Here is a 22444-nt window from a genome sequence, read left to right as displayed (position 1 = left end):
ATATCCATTTGTTCTTATATCCACCTTGGCGCTAAACTTAAATAACCCATCTCTCTCCCTGGTATTTATCCCTCTGATGTATTTATAGAGAGCAATCATATCTCCCTTCAGCCTTCTTTTGTTTAGGCTAAACAAGCCAAGCTCTTTGAGCCTCATTTCATAAAGTAGAATGCATGAGGCCTCTGCAGGATCGGAATAAATGACCAAAGGTACCACCGTGAGTGGGGTCCTGATATTTTGAACATCTTGGGTACAGTGATTTTATTCAAAACATTTCTGTGAAAAGGGTCAACAACTGACAGGTCATCTTGCCAAAGAGCACAGGCCAAGATTTTAAAAAAAGATGCCTGAAGTGAGGCTCCTAATTCTGTGTCCAGGCACCTGAATGAATGTTTCTCAGAACTATTGCAAACCAGGCCTCGTTTAAATGCTTACATTTGGATTTAGATGCCTAATTTTAGCCACCAATTTTTTTTCCAAGTCTCAGCGGTGATGTTATGTCTGCTGCAATTTACGTTTTGGAGCGGATGGTAGTAAATAAAATCCCATTAGCACATTTTAAAGCACAAGGGTAGAGGTAAGAGATCTAATGACATTGATGCTATGCTTTCATACTGTACATGACACAAATGAGAGATGGGAAAAGGAAGAAGGAATAGCAAAGGAAGATGAGATTTGTTTTGGAAGGTAATTTTTTACAGCTCTATTTAACAGAACTGACTCTACTGAGAATAAAATATAAATGCAATAAATACAAGAGCTTCCTGATTGTAACTTTATCAGATTGTTCTGATTTTAAGGGTGCAATAAATCATCCTCTCAGATTTTGAGCCTCTTTACTTACTGAATATTGATGAAATCCTTGAGATGCTCACTGACTCCCACCAGCTTGCAGAAGTTAACACTGTAGGATGCATTTATCAAAATTATCTTCTTTTTGTAGGTTTTACCAACATCAAAATCCTAGAAATAGCACACACATTAAATCACACCTCCATGGAGCTGGTAGCATTTTCACATGTGATAATGATTTTTTTTTTAACGTGTACTGCAGTAGCATCCGAAGGTCCCTATGAGGATCATGGCCCTTTATGCTAAGTGCTGTACAAAAACATTTAGGAAGCTTTTCTGCACCAAACAATCCAATTTAAGACAAGAGCCACATCTGGGAAACAAACAGCAAGGAGGAGGTGGGAACTAATAATAGCCAGCTGTGTGCATAACTTGATGTTTCCAAGCCATTTTATTTGTTGCCTGGAGTGAATGCATATAAGAATATTATTACATTAATGTTTGATTCAGGGTCTAGTACTCTAAGCACAGGACTGAGAACCAGAAACTCCAAGGCCATTTTGAAATCAGTCATTAAACTATAGTCTACACTATGGATCCAGCTAGTTTTTAAAAACTGGTTAGGATTTAGAGGAAATTTTCCCAGTGCATACCCTTCCCCAGTACACACCAGGTCTAAGGGTCCTAGTTCTAAAGGTGGGATCATGTAGCTACAGTTCCCACTAACTTCAATTGGAATTGTGAAAATTATAAATGGTATGAAAGTGTTAGGTATTATTTACTGACTTTTAGAATTGTATTTTATAGGCGCATTGTCATCAATGAATTACATATTATTAACAAGGAAAGCTAAATAATTACCCAACAGTAGATTAACACTATTTGCAAATTGTTTACAAATATGAATACCATCTATTATACATCATCATAGGTGCAGATAGCATAGTAGTAATTCACTGATTCATCTGGGACTCCTAAGAAGGGGGCTCCCAGTCAGTCAGTGTCACAGTAAAGGAAATAGGAATTATTCTGCAAGTAAAAAAAGAGGTAACAATGGAATAGGGGAAACTACAAAAGAGTTAACAGCTGATCTGCTGGTCTTTTTAAACATGGGGATACTTTTAAATCTCACATGTAATCTAATGGTCAGATTTTTTTAAAGTGCTCAGCTCCCACAATTAGAATAAGATTTTTAAAAAAGATCAGCTGCATTTAGGCATGTGAAGTGACTGGATTTTCAAATGGGCTGCATACCCACCAGTGGAAGCTACTGGGTGAAAATTGGGCCATGTGAACTTTTCTGAAGTAATAGGAACTTCACTCCAACCATATTTTTGGAATGAGTTTATAATTTATTACTAAAATTGTGTATGAAACTCCAGCCACAACAGGAAAAGGTAAGATTTCTTTCTCTGGCCCTCATCTGTTTATGAGGCTGTCATCCTTTGTTTACTTCCATTTGAAAAGAAATATGAAATGATCCCTGGAGTGTTTGCCAAAGGACAGGGCACATAAAGGCAGAGTTTTCAGTCTCGTTGATAATGCACTTTAAGATTTAAAAAGACTTCTCGCATCTTGCTTGAACCTTGTCTTCAGTTTGATACTTTCAGAGAGTTGTGTGTCTGCTTTGATACAGCCACTTTACTTTTCTAGCATGTTCACTGTTTTCCTTGGGCATGTTTTTAAATGGGGAAATGGTACTGTCCAATACGGCAAAACGCTTTCTGAAATTTCAGAAATTCACTGCTGAAAAGCCACCAGTTCAAAGCTTCATAAGGGATATCAAAATTTTTAAGTAAAACATATTTAGTTCTCAAAAAACTGAGAAAGGAAGCATTGCAATGAACTGGCAAAATAAAATAGCTATAATACCAGGGGACAATAGGGGGCTTGGAACATGCTCTACCTGCCCTCAAGCATAAAAATACCTAAGAGCTAGAAAAGTTTGCTAAGGAGTTAACACCCTGAAGCAAGAAGCCAGCATATATAGTATCTGTGAAGAAGTATTATCTTCCTTTTGCAGATAAAGAAACTGTAGCATTAAGGATGTGAAGTAATTTGCCAAAGATCACACAGGAAGTATGAAGAAGAGCTAGGACTAGAACCAGCCCTGCCCTACTATGTGTTTCCTCCCATGTATATGAAAAACCACAGGAGAGTGGGGGAGGGATAGCTCAGTGGTTTGAGCATTGGCCTGCTAAACCCAGGGTTGAGTGTTCAATCCTTGAGGTGCCCATTTAGGGATCTGGGGCAAAAATCTGTCTGGGGATTGGTCCTGCTTTGAGCAGGGCTTGGACTAGATGACCTCCTGAGGTCCCTTCCTACCCTGATATTCTATGATTCTATGAAAGGCTGCATGAGGGAGGATATTTCCACCCCAATTCTGCCATCCCTCTATACCCAATGAGAGCCCACTCCTCCAGTACTCCATACTAGGAGGTATTCCAGGGCAGACAGCTTGGGAAGTATGGTCTGTATATCAGTTATATACACATCATGTGGCTTACCCATGTCCTTTGAAGGAATAAACTTTGGGGCACTGACCATGAATAAGGGATGTGGCTGGCCGAAAAGTTGAGTTCATATTTGATGCTACGAAATAGTCATTAAAGTGTGCCCATTTGGGGAACATTTCACAATGGCCCAGAAACTGGCTCTGTAAGAGATGACAGCGCATGGTGGAGGCTGGGGGGACAGGGGAGGAGAATGTGACATTGTGTTGAATACTAGAAAGCTTTTGTTCCTGTTCATAATTAAATTATATTTGACAGTGGGATACAAGACTTTCTTTAAGCAGCTTTTTATTACATTAATATTGTATTTATGCCACATACTCTTGAAACAGTTATTACGTTAAGTAATTTATTTTTAATTGATTAGCATGGAACATAGTCTAACAAGAATCACATAATTGTATCTCCTCAGGCAGCTTCAGATTATGTGCTGACCTTTCTGACTGTTTTAATTTCTTAAAGTCTGAAAACCCATTTAAGTCGATGGGAGTCTTGCCTTTGTTTGCAATGTGCTTTTGACTGAGACACTGGTTTGTACATACAGTAAATACACAAAGCCACAATGCAAAATGTGCACCAACCTTGAAGTGAATAAGACTTGGTTTGCTATAAAAAGGACACCCCTTAAATTCATGACCGGACACAACTTGTTTGTGAATAATTCCACTTCGAAGTTTCTCCAAGTTTTCAGTGAAAATCTTTCTTTCCATTTTACTTGCACCTAGTGGCTTTGGATCCGTTTCATCTTTTGGCATCTAATAATTGAAGCCAATAAAAATGGTAATTTATTGATGATAAACCATATTTCACAGATTTTTTTGTACACACTTGTATTCCACCAAATTTTCAGAACAGAACCCTAATTTTGAGCTTACAAATTTGTGCCTTAAATCTGTTCCAGAAAACTCAATTTTCATATTTTAATTAGCAGGCACTAATTGGATAGCTGGGTATATAACCAGTTGATTTGTATGTGCAAATGCAGCATGTAGACAGACAAATGGTTATGCATTCAAAATTAAAGGCTAATCTGAGGCCTCTTGAAAAGCAGGCTCAATGTATTCTCTAGACTAGACAGTAAGAAGAGAAAATGATACTGAAAGTAGAATTTGGCCCTTTTAGGAAAAGCTGAAGAAGCTATCATTTAAAAGAAAAAGACTATAGGCCCAATTTTTCAAAAGCATGAAGAAAATGTGCCTGCACAGTTTTGAACATGTGTGTAATTCCAATATATTGCACAACAAGGAAGTGTGTGGTTTGGCCATTTCTCACTTACTCTAGATAAATCAGGTTTTTCTCTTTTTACATTTAAAGAGTCAAGGAGAGGAACAGCTGAATACAAGTACTGAAAACTGTTGTCTGTATAAGAGATAAAGTGGCAGTGAACTGAATAGATAGAAAGTGTTACATTAGATATTTAGGCATTCAACCCTCACATTTTAAGCTCTCTTTCTGATTACTAGCATTCTTCCAAAAGTTCCATTCACATAAAGATAATAATTATGGGACAATCTCCTGAGGAGGAATTTTATGTACCGTTTCTGATCCTCTCCACCCTTGTTTCAATTCCGAACTGAACTAACAGCCCAAATGGCAGTTTGTTGCTGGTTACCAAACTACAGCCTGCAGTTTAAGCAAGTGGAAAATAGTCAAAAATGATGCAATTAATAATCAAAATACTCGAGTAGCATGATAAAGAATCACATCAGTTTTATTATTGCCTCATTGTAGGGACCAGAAGCTGGAGGATAAATTCTGTCCATCAGTTTATGCAAATCAAAAAGACAGAAATTGTGCCTTCAGGGTTTCAGCCAGCTGAAAAGGAATCAGACATTTTATGTTTCATGTAAACATCAGTAAGGGAAAGAAACCTCCCAGTGGGCCTAGGTGTGTGCTGTATAGAAGTTTCCTTTGATCAGTTTTAAATGTGTTGTCTTTCTCTTTCATTGAATGTCCCCGGGCTCTTGTATAACACACAAGAATAAACTCAAGCACCTGACTTCCCTAACATACCATTTATTATTTTATATACCTCTATCATACCTCTTCTATTTGTCTCCTCTCTAAACTAAACAGTCTCAATCTTTTCAACAACTCTTCCTCTTTTTACCATGCCTCTAAACCAGGGGTGGGCAGACTTTTTGGCCTGAGGGCCGCATCGGGGTTCAGAAATTGTATGGAGGGCTGGTTAGAGGAGGCTGTGCCTCCCCAAACAGGCAGGCGCTTTTTAGAGATGACTAACCAGAACAAGTTGCAAAAATATGTTTTTGGCGGGGGTCGGGGAGGTTTGGAATTTTGGGTGGGAGAGAGCATCTGAGCAGTGTACTTACTGATAATAGTCTTTGTGTACATGTGCTTAATATGTTAGACACTTGTGATAGCCTATACCTCTATGTTCACCCCTTTTTACAAGACTATGATAAATTTCATACAAAGTATGCCTTTGGAGGTATCACTTGAAAACTCATAATTTACTGTTCGTTATTGTCCTAGTAAAATATGTGTGGCAACACATTACGTAAAGCTACAGGATTCTACTTATGATATTACTAAAGACATATTCTGAGTCTGAGGAAGAGTCACAAGCCAGATCCCCAGAGACAAAAGGTTAGCCAACATCTCAGCCAAGTGTCAACAAAATCTAATGGACCACCACCTGGTAAAGTGGCCATTCTTTGGCAGAAAAGAGGATGTGGTCAAAAATCTACATCTTGACAAAAGAAACAGCTGGGGGTTCCTGTCCACACAGACTTTTGTCTCCTGAACCTCAGCTGAAAATGATTCTCGAAGAAGAGAAAGGACTATAAGAAGAGATAGAAGGCACCCCAAAATATTCCTCCCTTCTCTCTACCCAAGGTTTCCACAACACCTGAAGAACAAAGGAAAAAGCTTTGGACTGGGGGAAGGATCCTGACTGAAAGAATTCAGACGGTAAGATTGTTAGAACATATGGTGAGAAAAGCCTTTGCTTTGAATTCATTTAGCTTGTTAAGTTAGTTATAGCTGCATTTTACTCTTTATTTACTTGTAACCAATTATGACTTTTATGCTTCATTACTTGTAATCACTTAAAATCTTTCTGAAGTTAATAAACCTGTTTTATTGTTTTATCTAGACCAGTATGTTTGGATTGAAGTGTTTGGAAACCTCCATTTGGGATAACAAGATTTGCGCATATCATTTTCTATTAATAAAACAATAGACTTTATATGAACTTTTATTGTCTAGGAAAAAGCTGAGCAGTACAAGAGACACATTTCGGGGAGGAAATCCAGGTCTGGGAATTTGCTGGTGATGCTCTGCAGTGTAATTCAAGAGTGGCTGGCCATAGCAGTCTTGCAGTAAATCTGGGAGTAATTTACGTGCTGGAAGGTGTGTGAGAGCAGACCATGAGTGATAGCTCTCACAGCCAAGCAGTGTAAAAGGCACTCCGGGTTGGAGATCTGGGGGAGGACAGCTGTTCATCGGTCCAGATTGTACCCTGGGTAATGTCACAACACTATAAACACATTTTATATAGTGAAAAATAAATAAATAAATCCAGTCTTTGAGCAGGAGGGAGTCAGAAACCCAGCTGCTTACCAGCCAAAAAGCAACAAAATGTTGACAGCTGCACACCCGCCTCTCACTCTCTGGGTTTAACATAATGTAAAGAGTGAATGAGAGATTCTGGGTTATCAGCATCTGGACGTGAAAATTTCTTTTTACCACTGCAAAGAGGTTAGACGCTCAGAAAATACAAGGACAAATCCAGAAGACCTTACACAGCCCGCAGCCAGGCAAAACACCCTTACTTGTGTCAATGAGACAGGGACAGACACTGCCATCCCCTACATCAGTATGAATCTGGAGTGGCTCCATTAAGTTCAAGAATGGTTCCTGTTGTTAAGCATGTCCATTTCATGGTGTGGGTCTGTACTGCTTTCCAGGGTGACTGCATATTGTTTAATTGGTCACATGATAGACAGTGCAGGGTATACATAGAAATTAGAATCAATAATGGAATATTTTGCACTTCATGATGCCTGTTAGCCAAGGCTCTCAAGGCATCTTGGGGAAAAATGATCTCAACAGAGGGAAGCTTGGAAGAGGATTTATTTTAACAGTAAATTGTAGTCAGTGGAGTTACTTCAGGTTTACACTGATATAACTAAAAGCAAAACCTGACCCTGAGTATGAACAGTAGGATTGGCTTAATGGAAATATGAGAGAAGTATGTACTTTTGCCACTGAATGAGAAACTGCTTCAGCACTTTTACACTAGCCTATGTTATCTCCATGTTGTTTACTTGCAAACTGGCTAGCATTACAGAGAGACCAACATCCATCAATCAATTAAACAAAATAATGATTTAATTGGAATTGCGAATGCAAAGATTTAGTCATCTACAGAAATTTACAAACACTATAAAATATTGGGATTTTTTTCCAGCAAACCTATTGTGCTAAGACTAAGCTTTGGAGCTGAATTAAGCTTACTGGGTTAAGGCGGTGCAAAGCTCTTATTATACATACTGGTTCATCTGAAAGAAACACTGTGAGCCAAATTTATCCCTGATGTGCAACTCTCTTGATTTCAACAAGCAAGGACTTCGGGGGCTATAAATAACTGATGGGAGGTGTTTATAAAGGATATTTTGTAAGAGAAGAAAGCCATAGTTGGTACAGGAGCCTGTGACTGGAATCTTGTCAGCCCTGTTTGGCTTCTTTCTTTGTGACTTCTCTTCAGCTGGAACTCAGCCTCCCAACTTCTGTATGAAGATATTCCAACCTTCCACTTGTTTTGTATTTTGCACCTGGGCAACACTATGTTCTGACTTTTGTATACAGCAATACTGCCTCTTCCCCACTTAAAGTGAGTCTTTTTCTGAACTTCCTGAGTGACTGACTGCTCAACAAAGTCAACTAATTTTTTAGCCCTCTCAGCTTTGATGCCAATTTATTTTTTCTATGGAAAGAGAATACATTTTTACTGATAGTGCCCTTTGATGCTAAAGTCTATTCTCAAGGTCACGTGTGACTTAAAAAGGAGATCTATGGAAAATGTGCAAGTGCTTGGCGGCATTATGAAAACATCAGTTTCCACTTTGCATATGTACATTATTTATTTCTGATCGGAGCCCTAAATGTTGTTACTTTGCTATACTGAAAGATGTGCTTTCTATGCCAAGCACTGAGTGCAAAAAAATGTTTTCCACATGAAATGATCTTCATTACCAGCTCAACAGAATGTCATGTTCAGTTTTAAAAGTCAAACAAACCAGCAAACATGAAGTGATATATGTCTCCACAAATCTTGGAACTAAAACTAAGCCAGTTAATTTTCTCTATATAAGGGAACAAACACTTTGAGAATATAGTGGCAAACTTCAACTGCTTTGACTGATAAGTATTTTAACACATTAGTGGTTCTGTTAAGATTTGCATGTGCAGGTACCTTCTTTAAAACAAAACTTTCAAATGAATTCTTCATACAAGACTTTGAGTGCACATTCACACAGTGATAGCAAGAGTCGGAAAACTTCTAAAGGCAGTGAGAAGGCCAATTTCTAGGAAACTAACAGAGGGAAAAATGCAGGGGATAAAATGAGAAATTAAAAGTTTTACCTTGTATAAGTTACATTCTTGACTCCAAAGTCCTGTAAACTCTGGCTCAACTAGAGTCTCATTCGCCTCTTCATCATCATTTTCACGGATCGTATCTTGCAATGCTTTTTCAGAAAAATCCACCACAGAACTAGATTTGTCATCAACTAAGGAACAAGCTGATGGAGTGCACCAAGACTTCTACAGTGAGACAGAAGCAAAATTCCAAGGAACTATTGAAACTATTGTTTTACTCCAGCAGCAATACCTTAAGAAAAGACACTTAATAATGTTTTAATAGGCTATGAAGTATGGATGTCTGGGACTGTTTTATGCTAATTAATCTCTAAGACATTGTGCACAGTGAAAACCGTATGTTACAAGAAATCACATCATGTCAATTGCAGGAGTTAGTAGATTGGAAACTAATGTTCAGGCATAAGGTTATTCATTAATGTTTACTGCCAGGAAGCTGCTTCAACCTCTAATAAATGATGCAGCCCAATTTCATGTGTTGTTTTTAACAACTGTTGTATTGTGCCTATTTTTACTGGCAGATACATTTTTCCTTTCTTTTCTTTCTCTTAAATAACACAGACTTACACCAGACCAGAAGTCACATGGGAGGATCTAAGCTGGGGACAAAACTCTACCCTCCTCCTCTCTGAACCAGCAGAAGCCTGGAATATTATGGAGGTAAAATATTTGTAGGCACTGGTTAGGAGGATCACAAGTCTTGAAAGAACTACCCCACTTACCTAGTGTAAAAGCTGCGTGGAGAGGCTCCAAACAGAGCTGTGTTTGTCACTTGTGACAAGCTAATCTGAAATTAAGTCTACAACTACATTTTACTTCTGAGTTAAATAAGGAAGTGTTCCATCTCAAGAGAGTGTCAGAACTGGACTAGCAGACTGAGACTGATGACTATTGAGAGATCTGATGGGGAAACTAGCCCATTGCCTGCTCACATTGTACTGTACAGCACCAGGCTCTAGCCAATGCAGATGCTATTTCACAACCACCAACTCAAACTATTAATTTTCAGGGGTGAAAAAATACTATTTCCCTGCCACTCTGATAACAGCAGCCCTAAAACATTTGACCAATTCTCTAAAGGTTGTTAGGTATAATAGCACTGCTTACCTGCAGTACTGCTCTAGCTGGATCTTCACAGGCATTCTCAATATACTGCCATGTTTTGATTCTCCACTTTAAGGAATCAGGAAGTTTACCCTGACTCCTAAGTGCCTCTGCCCGAGCTTGATGTTTTTTCTGCTTCTCTACACATGCTTCCTCTTGCAAAATCCGAGCTACAATCTCAATTTTTCTAGATTTCTGCTGTTCTGTAAATTCTCTGTATTAAAAAATTAAAAAAATGAACAGAAATCAGAAAGAAAGTAAGAAAGAAGCCATTGTTGTGCACTAACAATACTACCAAAGGGTCCAGATTTTTTGAGCCTTTAAGCTATACTGCAGTGATGATCTGTGTATATCAAGATACCATGGGATTTTTATGATTTCTACTTATTTCTACAGACTAAATATTTTCAATTATGACTTTTTAAAAAGACGTATTTGGGAAGGATATGAGGGCCCATTCCCCAAGGCTGAAAGTGACGTAAGATTTTCAAACTGTAATGTTCTCGACTCACTTAGGCTTTATCCTTTAATGGGATATTGTAAACTTGTGATCTCGTCAGTTTATAATAAAAGAACTCAAAGAAGGACTGTCTAGTGGCTAGGTCACTAGCCTGGGACTTGGTAGACATAGATTCAAGCCTCTGCTCTGCCATAGACTTTGTGTGACCTTGAGTGATTCACTTATGGCATGTCTATACAGTATATCATTGCACACTACAGAGGTGTGATTTCTAAAGCACACTAATTGGTCCTTGTAGATTGTGCTGATGCATACTAAAAGTACCCAACAATACTATGTTAAAGCTCAGTAGGTAATTCTTAGTGCACACCAGCAGGCTCTGCATTGAACAATTAGTATACAACACGTTAGTGTGCTTTAGAAATCACACCCCTGTAATGTGCATTTGCCATGCTATGTAAACAAGCCCTCAGTCTCTCTATGCCTCAGTTCCAATACTAGCAGTTCTAGTGCTTTTAGTAGTTCTAGTACATCTCTGCCTCACAGCAATGTTGTGAGGATAAACACAGTACAGAGTTTGAGATGCTCAGATACCAGGGTAATGGAGACCATATAAGTACTTAAAAATAGAGAAGTCATTTGAGATCCTGTCTGCCCCTAAATCCCTCTGACAATTTCTGTGATTTTTGCAATAACATTTTCTTATATTTTAAAATGTTCTTTTTCTTCCCTGTGCTGTATCAAGGACTAACTCAAATATTGTTGAAACTGACTATAACCAAAGTGTAATCAACGCACAAAGTAAACAAACTGAAAAAGCAGGAAGAAATTTTTTCTCTATTCTCTTTTGGTTATAGTAATCTTAAATGTTACTTGTAGCAATAGAAAACATACTTCTGTCTGAAATTATCTGATTTTGAAGCCATAGCTCTTTAAAGTACAGACTTTAGCTAGCAGTCTAGGGCGATTACGCTAAGCTAACAAAATGTGTGTTGGTGGGGCCATTCTGTTGAGAAGGGAATTAACAGAATCCACAGGAAAAAATGCTATTTCTATTTCTTTTATCTATATTCCTTTAGATTCTGTATAATTTTCAGAAACAGAAATTATTTATAGTAAAGATTCAATTAGCTTCTGAGGTTTACATTTTCAACTGATTTGTTTGTAAATGATTGCTGATTCTAAATATAGGCAGGACATTATCTTTTGCACTTATATATTGATCGTTATATTGCAAATTGATTTATTAACAGTTAATTTAGCCTTGCAACACTCCCGTGAAGCAGTTATGTGGCGTAACCTCCAGTTTACATTTGGGGAAACTGAGGCACAGAAAGTAGCAGTCCCAGAAATGACAGTGGATGCTTGACTCCCAGTGCTGTGCCTTACCTAAAGACTACAGAAAGTTTAATAACAGAAAATCATATTAGCCCTAAATCACACTTTATATGTAATTTGCTATCTTTTTGAAATTGAACAGCACAAATTAAATTACAGATTCTAATGGTTAAAGAATTAATTATTCTGCAAATAATTCAGGGACATATACTCAGGTTGAGACTCAGATAGGAGATAGAGGACAGAACATCTCTGTTATGGGAAGAAAGAACTAAGAGAAAAACAAAGGCACTCGAGAAATAGGAGGTTAGCAGAGTAAAAGCTGAAATTACAAAGGAACTGCTGTGAGGAGCATACTGTCATGTATAGCCAATAGCAAGTCTAGCAGAACATGTGATCCACACTGGGACTGCTATGTAAATTACAAGGGGAAATAGTGAAAAAGATGAAGGATTAAACCTAAAAAAATAAGGCAGTCTTTTCAAGGACAGAGTATCCATAACTCCTGCAGAATGTTTATTCGTTAATTTTTTTAATGTGCATTTAGCGCCAGTGAAAGTGGCTGGTTCACAGCTCCAAAGACTGAAGTCTTCTGTTTCTATGGATATCAAGTGCATTAGTGATTAGTCCCCACACTGCCTCCTCAATCTGCTTCAATCCTAACCTAGAAGCTCACTTCTAAATTCAGTCTCCCTGGCCAGTCATCTATAGCCTCACTGGTGCATCTGTCAATAAGAGTTCCACTTCCATCTGCTAGGTTTTCATGACATGGACACCTGGCCAGAGAATGGACAAAACTTCAGACCTATTCATGTGGGCCATCTAGTCATGCTTAGATGGCAACAACTTTGGTCTTAACAAAGGTCCTGATCCTGCAATTCAATCCATGTGGATTGACTCCCATGCAGCGCTCCACTGACTTCAGTTGGTCTCTTTATGCGTGGTAAGTTATACCTGCACAGCTGCAGTGGTAGGTTGGGGTCATGGTTTGGATTTGAACCAGTGACTCCTTCACATTTTTTTAAACTATAAGGAAAAAGAGTTGAGCCAAATACTCAACTGATGTAAATCAACCTAGCTTCTTTAAGTCAATAAAGCTTTGCCAATTCATATGATCTGAAGATTTGGATTGATAGTTTCTATCTACACAAGATTCCAAGAATCAGTTCAGTTCCCTGGGGTAGCAAGGCTAACAGCAATATAGATTTCATGTTTTCAGTTTCTGAGTGGAGCGAGGTGGAGATTCACTCCTGTATGAGTATCGACCTGGAGTAAAAAGTACACAAAGAAATGACTGCTTACTGCTTCTGCCTTTCTAACTCAACACGCTGTTTATGGAGAAAAATCTCCTTGGTGACGTTGCCTCCTTCTGCCAGAATAGCCCCTCTCATCTTCATCTCTTGCTTTTTTGCCTCAAGAGCCTTTGCTTTGTCCCTCACCTGGAGGGTTCGAAGGGTTTCCTACAAAATCATGCAAATAACAGTTACATATTTTACTCACATAATATAGAATACAACATACAGAATCTGATTTTAGTCCCTTTCTCTATTTACAAATTCATGGTGGATTTTTCTACCAAGAGGTTGCTTTATTCTTTTTAATAGTTGAACTTGCCTTTGAGTTAATTTGGTTTTTGAAGATCCTTTAATTGTACCTGATTTTATTTGCAATAGTTGAGTCAATTGCACCCCCAGCTCACACAGATTACTCCTGCTCCTGGCAAAGAGCCGTGACTGGGTCAGGACTAAATGCATGAACCATGTCTCTTGACCACCAACAACCTTTTCCAGGGCCGCCCCCTGAAACAAGTTACTCTATGCAGCAATGTGTGGAAGGCATTGGTGGTTATAATACAATCAGTGGCTAGTTAAGATAGTTAAGACCATCTTTTCAGACTCTGGAATACATAGATTCAAACAGGAAAAACAAAATTATGATAGCCTTTAATCTGAATTTCTTCATTTTCCTGGTGGTTTAACTTATTTTAACTGTTATGCTAACTGTTTTATTTTAATAATAAAGCATTTCTGTATTGAGAGCAAGACAATCAACCACCCTATAGGCCAGATTCTGACCCCCTTACTCATGGAATACCATATTCTAGGTGTGGTGCCACTGAAGTAAGTGAACTGCTCATGGAATAAGGTACTTACTCAATGAGAGTGAGGGTATTTGAATTTGGCCTTGAGTCTGACTCTGTAACCTTTAGTGGCTAGACTCCTAGGTCATGTCATACCAGGGGCATGCTGAACATTGAAATGGTTTTCATTAAAATCAGTCACTCCAGAGAATCAATTGCATTACTACTAATCTTAGCAGTCATAGAGGTACCCTATTGGAAGTTATGTTATTTTTCAGGGACAGCACAGCTTGCATCCTTTTTTCCATATGTTCCTGAGTTTTCAGTTCTTCCTTTGCTTCTTTCTGACGAATTCTGTTGGTAGAATAAAGCCTTTCAGGTTCGTGTCCTGCAGTGAAGCATTCAGCATTAAAATGGCTAACCTGGCAAACAGTAATTGTTGACGTTGCCAAATATGCCTCCTGTAGGTTACACTGTGTTTGCTATGATAATGGGTCCAGTAAAATAGAACAGTTGGATGAGTCTTCTACTTAGAACCACTTAAGTTTCAAAGGGCCACAAAGTCTCAACAATGTATTTTCTTAAACTTTGAGTATCTATCAGTAGGTGTGTTCCATATTGAGATCAACGCCTAGCCACTAAAATATAGTTAAAATTCAGGTATTGGTTATATAACCAAGACATACAATGACATTTACTAAAACAATCAAAGGCTAATGCTTGCATAAATTGCTCTACTGTTTACAGATTACAAATATACCCCTAAATATGGGCTTTTTCATGCATGGTATCACCCAAATCAAGCCTGAGAAAATCCCATAACTATTCACATGAATTTAAATATTAACAATAAAGAAAAATACATTTGGTTCATTTTTTAACCAGTTGGTCTTTTCCATCTCTAACTACTATGATCCTAGATTCCATTCTAGTAGATGCGATATATTTTGCTTGAGATATAAGATTCAGCAAGAACAGTCAAGTAATGAATTCACTGGACTTAATTGCTGGCACCTTGTCCATATTGCCAAAGAAAAAACTAAAGAATAATAGGGAAAATATACAATTATCTTTTCAACGTATAAGGTTATAATATACTCACAAAGCTGATTTACAAATATTTTGTAGAGAGTTTCTGGCATAAAAATAAAAACTAACAATAGGTATTTACAAAAACATAAAGCGACACAGAGTGAGCTCATCTCATTTACCACTGAAGTACAATGCAGAGATGTAACAGAAACAGCGCAAAGAAACACTGTGCAGCAGTTTTAGTAGACACAGTGAAAACTACCATATCCATTTGAAACTTCAGAGGTAATTTAGATATGTAATCATCTGATTTGGAATTCAGTTCTTCCCCGGTTAAAAAGGGAATGACGAGCCTACAAATGTCCAGGATTGTACATCTAACTCAAAACTCAACTCCTCCAGCAATACAGTGCCCCCTAAGACCATAGAGTGACATTGTCACAAGACTCAAAAGGAAGGATCCCAACTACTGATTCACCCACATTACTTCACAAGCCACCTGGATTTTCCTCCAAGGCCTCTTATTCAAGTCCCTGATTAGCTTGTGAGACCTGGCAGGATCACAGCACTAGGTGGTATGGCTGGAGATTTCTAAAGGCTTGTCTACACTTGTTATGCCGCTGTAGCACTTAGTGAAGATGCTACCTTCATCAATGGGAGAGCTTCTCTCATCGGCATAGGTAGTCCACCTCTTTGAGAGGTGGTAGCTATGTCCCTCCTGTTGACCTAGCGCTTTCTACACCAGGGGTTAGGTCAGTATAACTGTCACTTGGGGTGTGGAAAATCCACATCCCTAAGCGATGTAGTTATATTGACATAAATTTGTAGTGTAGACAAAGGCAAAGTGTCACAATGTAATCTAGCTGTAAAATGTTTACTCTTAAAGGCTGAGGATCAGGTATCACATTTCAGATGATGTGTTACGACACTAGCAAGGGGGAAAGCTAAAGGAACCTTGACATAGATTTTTTCAAAAACTGGACCGCTTTCTCATGATTCCTGTGTGCATCTTCGACTACTTTTTGATGTCTTCTCTCATACGCCTCCCAGGCTTCCATTTCTTTTCTGCAAAACACAAATAAAAACCTACTGGGTATAGTCCTACTGTCTTGATGTACGAACAGCTCCCACTAAAGTCAAGGGGTCCTCTGCTTGCCCAAGGGCTGCAGGATTGTGGACAGTTGCCATTGGTTTATGTTGTCCCTTTAATAGCATTTCCCTGTGTAAATATTCTGTGGTAAGTACCTACATGAAGAGCCTTCATAACTAGCATCCTTTGAGTTAGCAAACCTTTCTAATATCCAAATGAAATGGGCTAAGATAGTTGGGGAAAGGAAAGTGGATTATCAGTTATTGTGCTTACTTTTTTCCAACCTGTTGTTTTTGTTCTGCCAGCTGGGCTGCCGTCTTTTCTTTCTGAATCCTCTGTTCTGCCCGCTCTTTGCACTGTCTCTCTAGTTCCTCCTCATCCTGCTCAAGTCGCTCCCGGAGGCTTCCAAATTTCCCCTGCTCAATTTCGATCTGCCACATCTCATACCTTTTAAGCACAGGGTGAGGTGTTTTTCATTAAAGGGATCCAAATGAAATGGGCAAAGATAGTTGGGGAAAGAAAGGCAGATCAATTAATTACATATATTCTATGCATTAATTACATATATTCAGTGCTACCAGCTCCATAGTGAAAAAAGAAGTTCAGCCATGTTTTACTCTATGCCCTGCTAGTTTCAAAGGACATTATAGCTAAAAATCCTGATAGTGCTAGTATTAATACTTCTGATTTTTAGAGAGATCACTTATATTTCTCTTCAAAGTCCTCTTTTTCCTCACGCTGGTATTCCCCCAATAAAAGGAAAGGCAGAATGTTTACTAGACAGTAAAGAATGCTTTTAATGCTTTCTTTATTCAAAACCACCTAGTTTATTTGTAAGCTTTTTCAGTGATGGTCCTTAGAGTTGACTATTCTGAGTTTTGACCAAGGTACCTAGATACCATGGTGAGGGGTGCATTAAGGATGCTTAAGATTGATACAGGACATTAAATCTGAGTTAAAGTGTAAATATCCATGCCCTCACATCCATGAAGATCAGAGATAAGATGTTAGGGTAAAATCCTATTGAAGTCTCTGGGAAACCTGTGTGCAGATCACAGATAATATGGAGCCCTAGAACTGCATAAGACTGAAAGATGTGTGGGGTCCTGTTATATGTGAACCTGCCAGACCTGGACAGTGTAATATTCACATCCTTTAAAATTAGCCCTGAAGTCCCATTTTCAAAAGTGACATAAGCATTTAGGAGTCTAAGTCTCATTAAAACTCAATAGAACTTATGCTCCGAAGGCCCAGATCTCTGAAATCAATGGGAGTTTTGATCAGTGGTTCTTAACCTTTTTTCATTTGCAGACCCCTAAAAAATTTCAAATGGAGGTGTGGACCCCTTTGGAAAGCTTAGACATAGTCTGCGGACCCCCAGGGGTCCACGAACCACAGGTTGAAAACCACTGCCTTTGAGGATCAGGGCCTAAGTGCCTAAATGGGATGTAGGCTCCTAAGTCACTTTGGTGCTCTTGAAATTTTTATCCATCATGTTACAAAGGGATATGACTGATGCAGACACAGAATAGGGAGAGAACTATTCTCAGCAAAAGTGAAAGTCTTAGGACATTCTAATGCTTTCAGATGAAATCAGGAATTAGAAAGCACAATTTAACTAGCACTTCTTTGCCTTGTTTCAGGAAGTGTTTTTATCTGTTTGGCTTGTTTGGCTGTCACAATCTTTAACAACATTTTTTTTAGGGTTTTTTTAGGTGTGCAAATCACACACCAAACGAAAGCATCAAAGAAGCTTTTTAAAGCTATTATGTAATTCTGAAGTAGGATATACTACTTTCTGGCTAATCATTTGGCAAAGCATGTCTATAAGCTCCTGCTGGAGCTCGTGCTTTGATATGGCTGCATTAATATTTGAACTGCTGGTGCAAAAATATAAAGGGGTTTGCCTGCTACCTTCTAAAAAGATCATTTTTTTTTTTTTTATCATCTGAATAAGTGTGATGCATCAACTAAGAGCATGAGATGTTAATTTAGCAGAAAAATACAGAATGCTGCTATACTGTCTCTATTATTTTTGTATTATAGTTCTCTAAGGGGTGTCTGGGAGACCGCAGCTAATAACACAACACAGTTATATTCAAACTAAGAATGGTTCCAAATGGGATACAGGGAGAGTTAATTATCCTAAGTGACCTGCACACTTGAGACGATCACTAATTGATACATGCTACCTATGTTGTTACAAACACTCATCAGCATCAGTTTTCTATGGTTGCTTCCCCTTCATCTCCTTTTAAGAACTAGAAACTAAGTAAATATGCATAGATACAATTCTTTATATATTATTCAGTGCATAATTGTGACCATCTGCATTCCTATGTTCACCCCTTTTTCAAGGCTATGATATAAACTATGCCTTGTAAGCTATCTGAAAATTCATGATTTGCTGATCATTATTATCCTGGTAAAATACGTGTGGCAACATTGTATGTAAAGTTATAATATTCTATTATATGATGTTACTAAAACATATTCCACTGGTTTGTGGCTGGGGAAGCAGCCACAAACCAGTTCCTCTGAGATAAAAGGGAAACTGGCACCTCAGCCAGGTGTCAATGAAATCAAATGGATTATCACCTGGTTAAGTGGCCATTCTTTGGCAGGAAAAAGGGTGTGAGCAAGAAATTTACATCTTGTCAAAGAAATAAGCTGGAAGTTCCTGTCCCCACAGACTTTCTGTCTCCTGAACCCCAGCTGGAGATGATTCTCAAAGAAGAGGAAAAAGCATACAAATGGAGAACAGACACCCCAAGTTATGTCTCCCTTCCTCTCTACTTACAGCATCGACAACACTTGAAGGACAAAGGAAGCATCATTGGACTGAGGGAGATATCCTGTCTGAAAAGAATTCAACCAGTAATATTGCTAGAACATGTGATGAGAAAGACTTTTGCTTTGAATTCACTTTAGCTTGTAAAGTTAGGTGTTGTGTTTTACCTTTTATTTCTTTGTAACCAGTTCTGACTTTTATGCTTCATTACCTGTAATCATGTAAAATCTCTTTTTGTAGTTAATAAACTTGTTTTATTGTTTTATCTAAACCAGGGGGCTTGTGTTGTCCAGGAGAGGGATGGGCAGTACAAGATGCATATTTCTGGGAGAAAGTCTGGGACTGGGAGTTTGCTGGTGTTGCTCTGCAGTGTAATTCAAGGGTGGCTGATCATAGCATTCGGACAGCATAGCTGGGAGTCATTTCCATGCTAGAGGTTGTGTGTGAGCAGACCAGGAGTGCTTGCTCTAACAGCGAAGCAGTATAGAAGGCACCCCAGGGTGGAAAATTGAGGGGACACAGTTGTTCAACAGTCCAGACTGCACCCTGGGGAATGTCATTATAATGTATTCAGTAAGAATACATAATAGGAAGATTCTAACTTCTATCCTTTAAAGGATCACAGGGAGAAATGTCTACTTCACTCCACCTTTCTTCCTACTTCAAAATGAGACAAGGACCTATATGTCCCTAGCTGGTATAAATCACCATAGTTCTACTGTAATCAACAGAGCTACATTGATTTACAGCAACTAAGGATCTGGCTCACAAATCATTTCCAAAACACGGAACTGCATGGGTATGTATGAGGTCAAGCACTACTCTCAAAAGCCCTTGCTTTATGTGGAAGCTTATGTAAATATTTCCAAAATATTACATAGCAATTTATATAAAATCAACATTTGGAGACATTAATGTTTTGGCAAGCGGCATCATACTCATTCAGTGGATAGTACATGGTGGATGCTAAGGAAATAGGGGAGAAATAGAAACCCAAGTTAATCTATGAATGCTGACGTTAGGAGATTTTTGGAAAAGTCCCTGGTGTTTTTCTCACATCTGTAAAAGAAAGAGAAGGATTGCTGGAGAGCAAGTCAAAAGAGTGAGTAGGTATGTGCTTGAAATGGTGGAACAGTAGCACAGGCAGCACTTTCTTTTGTAAACAAGAATCAATTCTGACATCTGCAAGAGATTTTTTAGACATCTTGTGAGTCTGAGCAAGTTAGAGAAGTTGCAGTCATGAAATACCTAACTTACAGAGACACACTCTGTGGTCCTTCTATATTAAGCATTTGGTTTCTCCAAAAGACAGCAAAGAATATAACTCATATAAATTAACCTTCAGTGTCCAGGTGTCTTTCAAAATTCTTGCTCACTACGCTGAATCTGACAGATATTTACTCAATTTCCCATGTGGCCCCAACATCAGCACAAAGTTGAAGGAAAACTTTTATGTAACAGCCAAGGAATGACTCTATTCAAGTTTAAACTGTGGCATCTGCAGGATGGAGAGCTTGACAAAAATAGAATACACTTCCCTCACATAAATATGCAGAGTGCTTGTTCTGCAAAAGTAACACTGCTAATGTGGTGGCAAAAATATCCAGGGTCTGGTTCTGAAGCCTTTGCTTTTCAGATGTTTCTTTTTGCTCAGACCCTGAGGTATGTCTTCACTGCAGCTGGAAGCTTGCCCTTGGTAGACAGACTGCATGCTAAAAATAGCAGTGTGGATGTTGCAGCACACCCTAGCCATGTGTGTACAAGCCTATCTGATCTCTTTGGTCCATACTCAGGTAGCTAGGCATGGTGCCACCCATGCCACAACATCCACACTGCTATTTTTAGTGCGCTAGCTTAAGCAGAGCTATCATGTGGCTGTCCACCTGGACTGAGAGAAATAATCCCAACTGTAGTGCAAACATGCCCCAGGGGGTCAAGTTGCTTCATCTCAAGGTCACCAAGAGCAGGGCAGCCTCTTGTCAAATCTCTGGCCATATGCACCAGTGTTTTATAAGGCCCCTTTCATTTTGAAAGACACAAAGAACTGACTGTCCTTCAACTGATCCGCAATGGTGACAACTGTCACATTGTCCCTTCAAGATTAACTTCACAATGCCTTTTGAAAATTCACTGGTACACTAGAAAACAGCAGCTCTTTGCAAACTGATGATGAGATGCAGATACCTGCCCTATCCTGGTGCCTTTATGTACCTTTATAATGGAAGTAGAGTGATGACATTTCCCTGAATTTAACTGTATCCTTGACTGAAGATGCTATGAAAGTGAAGCACTTTTTAAAAAAATTTCTCCGTAAAAATTCCTTTATCAATAAGTTGCTATGGGAAACAAACACGCAAATTGATAAGAGACACTAAGTAAAAAATACAAGTTCACTGTGTATTTCAGAGCTAGGATGCAATAGTCTCACTAAACAGCCCTAATATCAGTAGTCAAATCCCAATCCCACAGAAGTGAATGGAAGCATTGCTGTTGATTTTACTGACTCTTTGATGTTGTGCTCTCTAGTAGGTTAGCCCAAAAATAAAATCTACTTTGAAACTGTTTTTAACCTGACAAATAAAGGATTCAGAATGTCTACCTGAGATTTTATTAAATCCACTACACCTTTGCCACAGCCAAAATTAAAAAATGAACTCAAAAACATTAAAATTTGAAAAGGCAATAAATGCTATTTAGTGGGATCTACAAAGAGACAATATTTTTCTTTCCAGTATGACTGCAATGAACCAAATTCTAGGTCAAATTCTCTGTTTATCTACATGGGCACAACTCCAGTGACTTGTTATGCAAAAGGAATATTGCTGGTGTAGTAGGATAGTATCAAAGGTCAATTTCTGAAGTCTTTGCTTTTCAGATGTGTGTCTTTCTGCTCAGGCTGCAAGCGTTAAACTGCTTCAGCTCAAGGTCACCATCAGAGGAGTTACACCTATTTACACCAGCAGAGAATTTGGCCTGCAATTCCTACAGCTGTGCTCACATTTCTGATGATGCTGTTTAAGCTTGATAAAGGCACCTGTTCTATACACTAAAGGAGTAGTAGTTGCTAAAATAACTGTCTGCATTTCAGCTCCTTTCAGAACACACACACACACACACACACACAAATCTTCACCACAAAAACTACATAATGAATAGAGAGAGACGTTATTTTCAAGCTTCTAAGACAGTATTGCAAATGGTGTAGGATGGGAAGAAAATGACAACTATGTCCTTTAAACTTTGTCACAAGCTTTGCTGCCTCTAAGTTTTCGATCACTTTAAATATCAGCTGTTACATATTTGCATGCTTTATGTTCACTCCCTTTCAAACTGTGAATTAATCAATAAGTTGGTTTAGGACTTTGGGCTAAATTGCTGTAATAAAAACTGTAATGAAGATCAGTCCCTTCAATTCTTTCTCACTTCTTAACTTACACATTTTCTTTCAGCATCAAAGCAATTTTCGACTCAAGGTCCTTTTCGTTCCCCAGTTCAGCACACAGTCGTCTGTGCATTGCCTGTAGGCGGAATATGGCAGCACTGTTAAATTTAAAAAGAAAAAAAAATGAAATAATGTATGTTAAAACCTTTTAAAGTTAAGGTACCATAAGGCTGAGACATT

The 22444-nt window shown here is 38.5% G+C and overlaps 1 protein-coding gene and 1 long non-coding RNA gene across 11 annotated transcripts in view; one reads left to right on the top strand and one right to left on the bottom strand.

Annotated features, from left to right (window-relative positions):
• Positions 1-19025, top strand: part of LOC117867864 — a 132053-nt gene extending 113028 nt beyond the window's left edge. The window contains exons 1-3 of one of the 2 annotated variants that reach the window (XR_004643530.1): positions 5767-6236; positions 9489-9587; positions 18724-19025. This is a non-coding gene — a long non-coding RNA (uncharacterized LOC117867864). Of the gene's footprint in view, positions 1-5766; positions 6237-9488; positions 9588-18723 lie in introns of those variants that run through there. The other variant, XR_004643529.1, reaches the window with a different exon arrangement.
• CFAP74 (cilia and flagella associated protein 74) overlaps positions 1-22444 on the bottom strand; it is a 113731-nt gene that overhangs the window by 66679 nt on the left and 24608 nt on the right. For 8 of the 9 annotated variants that reach the window (XM_034753236.1, XM_034753238.1, XM_034753240.1 and 5 more), the window contains 9 exons: positions 22258-22362; positions 16305-16478; positions 15896-16006; positions 14161-14263; positions 13132-13289; positions 10035-10245; positions 8913-9092; positions 3887-4060; positions 845-963 (listed from right to left, as the gene is read on the bottom strand). In XM_034753236.1, coding sequence (XP_034609127.1) covers positions 845-963; positions 3887-4060; positions 8913-9092; positions 10035-10245; positions 13132-13289; positions 14161-14263; positions 15896-16006; positions 16305-16478; positions 22258-22362 — 1335 coding nt within the window. The remainder of the gene's footprint in view (positions 1-844; positions 964-3886; positions 4061-8912; positions 9093-10034; positions 10246-13131; positions 13290-14160; positions 14264-15895; positions 16007-16304; positions 16479-22257; positions 22363-22444) is intronic. The other variant, XM_034753241.1, reaches the window with a different exon arrangement.

This window comes from Trachemys scripta, chromosome 19, assembly GCF_013100865.1.
Source record: "Trachemys scripta elegans isolate TJP31775 chromosome 19, CAS_Tse_1.0, whole genome shotgun sequence".
In the NCBI taxonomy this organism is placed as follows: domain Eukaryota; kingdom Metazoa; phylum Chordata; order Testudines; family Emydidae; genus Trachemys; species Trachemys scripta.
The sequence above is the reverse complement of the archived record's forward strand: the minus strand, read 5'-3'. Positions and strand labels throughout refer to the sequence as shown.